Source organism: Gavialis gangeticus, unplaced genomic scaffold (assembly GCF_001723915.1).
Source record: "Gavialis gangeticus isolate Ggan-Ray unplaced genomic scaffold, GavGan_comp1, whole genome shotgun sequence".
Lineage (NCBI taxonomy): Eukaryota > Metazoa > Chordata > Crocodylia > Gavialidae > Gavialis > Gavialis gangeticus.
In genome coordinates this window covers 1,814,109-1,819,102 of record NW_017728973.1, presented here as the reverse complement: position 1 = coordinate 1,819,102, position 4,994 = coordinate 1,814,109, and the positions used below count along the sequence as shown (strand labels likewise).

The window sequence follows — 4,994 nt, the reverse complement described above, 5'->3', positions numbered from 1 at the left end:
CACCGATGAGGGGGGGGGGGGGGGGGGGGGGGCGGCGCAGCAAGGAATTAGAGATGCTCTGTTCCTCAGGGCACCACTTAACACAACAAGGAACAATGGCCACAAACTGACAGAGCATATTTAAGCTAGATATCAGGAAAAAACTTCTTCACAGTAACATGGCTAAAATTTGGAATAGGCTTCCAAGGGAGGTGGTGCTCTCCCCTACCTTGGGGATCTTTCAGAGAAGGCTGGATAGGCACCTGGCTGGGGTCATCTGACCCCAGCACTCTTTCCTGCCCAGGCAGGGGGCCAGACTATGATCTGTTGAGGTCCCTTCTGACCCTACTGTCTACGGTTGATGAGGAAATTAGAGCTGGGCAATAGTGGGAAGGGGTGGAGATGGAATCAGGCATCAAGACTGGCAAGAAGAAACTCTTCCCCACCTTTGGTGTCGGGGAGCAAGAAGGCCAAGGGCCTGGGGCTCTCAATCTCTTCCCCAGGCAGGGGCTGCTGCTTTGTTTAGAAACTGAAGTGATGCTTCTAATTATAGAGCAGCAGGGCAGAGCTATGAGCTGGCTTAAAGCATGTGGTATGTGGCACGTGGTACTGGGGCTGCCTCACCCTGCCCAATCTGGGAGGTGAATAATGGGAACTCACTGTCATGCTCCCAGGGGCACTGGGAGACAGAGAATTCTAGATGCAGCCAGGCCTGGGCCAGAAGAGGATAAAAGCCACTGGCTCCAACCAGCCAGGCAGGATAGCTCCAGTACGACTAGAGAGGACTCACCTCAGCACCCCAAGCCAGCCACAGAAGCAGAGATGCTGCGCCGCCTGCACCTCCAGCCACCTTCCCACAGCACCCCAGCTCCCTACATGGGCCCTCTGCGCACACTGTGGCCTCAACCTAGCACAGTCTTTTCTGACTTGGAGCAGCAGCTGCAGTGGAAGATGGATTGGGCCCAGGAGCTTATGAGCAGTGTCCAGCAGCTCCTGCTAGGTGAAGGGAGCAGCAGCCCCAGCACAGAGCAAGAGCAGAGTGCCAGTATGACTCTGCCCAGGGGAGCAGATGGGGCCTTCACTGTGTGCCAGGATGTCAAGGACTTTGCCCCAGAGGAGCTAACAGTGAAGCTAGTGGGCAGGAAGGTGCTGCTGACAGGCAAGAAGGAGACACAGAACAAGGACAGCAAAGGTTCCTTCTCCTACAAGTACGAGGTGTTCAAGCGGGAGTGGGACGTGCCTGAGGGCGTAGACCCCAACAGCCTGACCTGCTCCGTCTCCAGCGAGGGCCAGCTGTGCATCAAAGCCCCATGCCAAGGGCAGATAGCCGCCCCCGAGAGGAATGTGCCCATCCACATGACCCCTGCAGGAAGCCCAGAGGCTGAGGCAGGCTTCAAGGAAGGGACCAGCGACAGAGCCAAGGCATAACAGGGAACAAGAGCTGATGGGTATCACCCAGGCTGTGCTTGGCAGAGCAGGAAGGATTGGAGCCCAAAAGGAAGCAGTTTCTCCTCTCTCATGAGGCTTGAAGCAGGAGCAGTTGTTTTTGTATTTAAATAAACTCCTCGTTGAGTATAGCTGGGTCTTTGTTTATTGTGAGGTTTATTTGCAGGGGAGCATTGGTCTGGGTCACCCTCTGGCCTCACTGGTAGTGTGCTGGCCCCACAGAACAAGGGGCAGCCAGCCCCACTGCTCAGATCTCTCTCAGAGGGTAGGCAGCCATGCAGCTGTGCACCTGCATGAAGATGCAAACCGGCGAATTAGGAGGAGGTGCCCAAGGACCTGGAGTAAAACCACTCCAGGACACTTCAAGAGCCCCATACACATCATTGTGAGGGGGAGAAACATGTGCCCCCCCCACTCCTTGAACATACATGTGCAGAAGGGGAGGATGCTGGAGCCTGAGTAGTTCCTACATCGACGTCTCATCACCTAGGTTTTGCCAAAAGCAGATAAGTGTGCAAGCACTGTGCAGCCTGACTACAGGAAGTCCCTGCTTCCAAGGCACAGAGCAGACTTCCTATAGTGGGAAGGGGAAAACCCAGCAGTAACAAAAAAAACAAACCACCTTTATTTGCAAGCTTCTGGGCACACACCCCTCCTCAGGCATAAGAGAAGTTTTACAATCTGTGCATTCTCCTAAGTAGAAGTGAAAATTCACAAGAGAGCTCAAGGTGTAAGAGCTGGTGATCGGAATAGTTCATTTTTGTGCAAATTAAGCTCAGATAAAAACATTAAAATAGTCTATTTACCTCAGTCTTGCCTGGTGTCGAACAGGATGTTGTATGATGTTTCCTTCTGGTTATAGCATCTCATATTTCACAGGAGGGTGGTGTGATGGGTGCTCTCCTGGGCAGGAAGTTCCCCTCTGTCAAGGCATTTCGCACTGTGCAAAAAAAATGCAGATTTAGCTGGAACAATAGGCAGGAGCCATGGTGTTATTTTTTAAAATGAAAACTTCATAATTTTACAAGGAAGCAAATTCACCACCTTGGAACCTGAAAGTTGACACCCTGGCTTCTGCCTACTGTTCCACCTAAATCTGCATTTTCACAGCTCCACCACTCTTCATGATGCTATGTCTGGCCACCAACAAGCTTCCAGTTGAAGTGAAGCTAAACTAAAAGTTCACCATCCATTCAATAATCTGAGTCAACCAAGTCCGCCCTGAGCTCAATCATCTAGTTCCAGAATCATCTAGCTCCAGTACACTGATTATGTAGTCTGTACTCACTCAGGAGAGACCTTCAGGCAGTCCTCAACATCTTCATCAAGGCATACAAGAAAATGGGGCTGATGCTTAACATTCAGAAGGCCACAGCCCTCCATCAACAAGCTCTTAATGATGAATCCCCAGCTCCAGTAAGTCAGATTTACGGTGAGACTCTGGATAATTCCTATGACTAACACTAAATACTTCCCGTACCTCAGAAGCCATCTCTCATTGGATTTCTCCATTAATGTCAGCCTTCAACATCACCTCAAAAGCGCAAGTGACACCTGGGGAAATGGGTGTTTTGAGGATTGCAACATTAGATCTGAAGCCAACCTCATGGTTTTTCAAGTAGTTGTGATCCCTACCTTACTGTACAGAGCTGGGACACAGCGTACAGGAGACCCCTCAAGTCACTGGAAAAGTACCAATGCTTACTGCGGAATCTCTTCCAAATCCAGTGGGAAGGCAGACACACCAACATTAATGTCCTCCTGCAAGCAAATGTCATGAGCACCGAGGTGATGATCATCCAACATCAATTCCAACTCCAGACTCCCAAAGCAAATGTAATCCTCCCAGCTCATATGCTCAAGAGAAGGGCAAGTAGTGCTTCAAGGACATCAAGGCCAATTTGGGGGGGGAAAAAAAAAAAAAAAAGCAGCACTGACATCAGTTCATGGGAGACTATCACCCAGGACTGCCCCGAACAGAGGATGAGTCTGTTGCAAGGATCTCAGTACTTTGAAAGTATGACAACAGTAGGCAACAGAAAAGCAGCAGTGGCAAAAACAGTGTGCTGTGGACTGAATCAAGAACTTACAGCCACCAATTCCACATGGAAACATACCCAGGGTGTAACAGTTTCTTGATCCTGGATCAGCCTCATCAGCAATGCTGGAAAACAAATCATCCTTCACAGTGAAGTATTGTCAGTGATGGTGTTCTCCATGCTGCATGCTGTGACCACCACTCCCAGTTCCTAGACAAATCTTGCCTACTGCTGTAGTACACAAGCTTTTTAGATGCCTCCCTGCCCCAGGCAGCACTTCACTCTCTTTATAGCACAGTAGTGTGAAGTCTGAGTCACAAAACCCAGATCAGCTGAAAAACAGCCAATAGATGGCGCCACATTACCATCTCAAAGAGGCTCATATAGGCCTGGTTCCTCTCAGACCTCTGGAAGTTTAGCTTCTGCAGTTCCCCACAGTGCAGTTCCCCACAGCAAGCACCTTTATCAGGAACATCTGTAGATGCTGTTGGCTCTTGTTGCATTACAAAATCTTCAGCATGGTCACAAGTTTCTGGCAAAGGGTGAGAGTACCATGTTTCCCCATCTCTAAAGAAACTGTTAAAGATAAACTATCAGATAAGTTCATTGCTGTCTGAAAGTCGGTAGTTCAGCAAGTAGTCTGAACTTGGCATGGGGGGGCGTGTTTTCTGGCCTCTTCAAAGAAGCAAAGTAGAAAAACAAGCCAAGTGGGAGCCCTTGCATTAGGATCAAGGGGAATCCATGCACTGGTGGAAGCAACATGTTTTCCATATGGTCTCCATGCTAAGATCTGCACTAGCTGTATTCATCCAGATTTTCAGACTCATCAGAAAGCTATGCAGCTCTACTGCAGATGGAACAGTTCCTACATACATATGCAGCTGATCTCACTTGGAACCGCCCAGTGCTATAGCACACATTGGTTAGAAGCAGTCACATGAAATGAAATCAGAGTTACCATGTATTCAAGCTTGCCCTTAACTCAAAAGGATTAACTGGGTCAAATATAGAATTTCCTAGATTTAGTCATTGAATGGCAATCCAAAGGAAAGTGAGCAAGCTTCCAAACCCAAATCTTGCTCTCATCTAGGATGAGATCACTCACACAGGTGCCACTATTGATTGAACCTCTTGTTAGTGGGAAACAGGCTGGCAAATGATGGGTTAAGTTGCAGTACTGCAGAAGAGGACCTGGGGTTTGCAGTAGCCCATAACTTGAATGAGCCAGCGTGCTTTTGCTGCAACAACCCACATGCAACCTAATATGCAGTTGGTTAACAGCAATACTGCTTGCAAATTTAGGAAGTGAATCTCCCAATCTGCTCAGCACTGGTGAGGCCTCACCTGGAGCAATGCATCTAGTATTGGGTTGTGTCCCCCCCCTTCCCAAGAAAGATGGGCAGATGTGAAAGTCTAGCACAGAAGTGGCAAGTAGGGCAGGCCCTGTGAGGAGAGGCTACAGGACCTGAACTTGTTCAGCCTCCACAAGAGAAGGCTGAGGGGGGATCTTGTGGCCTGTTATAAATTAGT

The 4,994-nt window shown here is 49.2% G+C and overlaps 1 protein-coding gene across 1 annotated transcript; it reads left to right on the top strand.

The window, feature by feature from the left end:
* The first annotated feature begins 303 nt into the window (after window positions 1–303).
* On the top strand, window positions 304–1,832 carry LOC109289250 (heat shock protein beta-11-like). The gene is given in 2 exon segments (XM_019505247.1): window positions 304–767; window positions 770–1,832. Coding segments are annotated over 2 exon segments (726 nt in total). The 5' UTR covers window positions 304–679; the 3' UTR covers window positions 1,408–1,832.
* The last annotated feature ends 3,162 nt before the right edge of the window (window positions 1,833–4,994 follow it).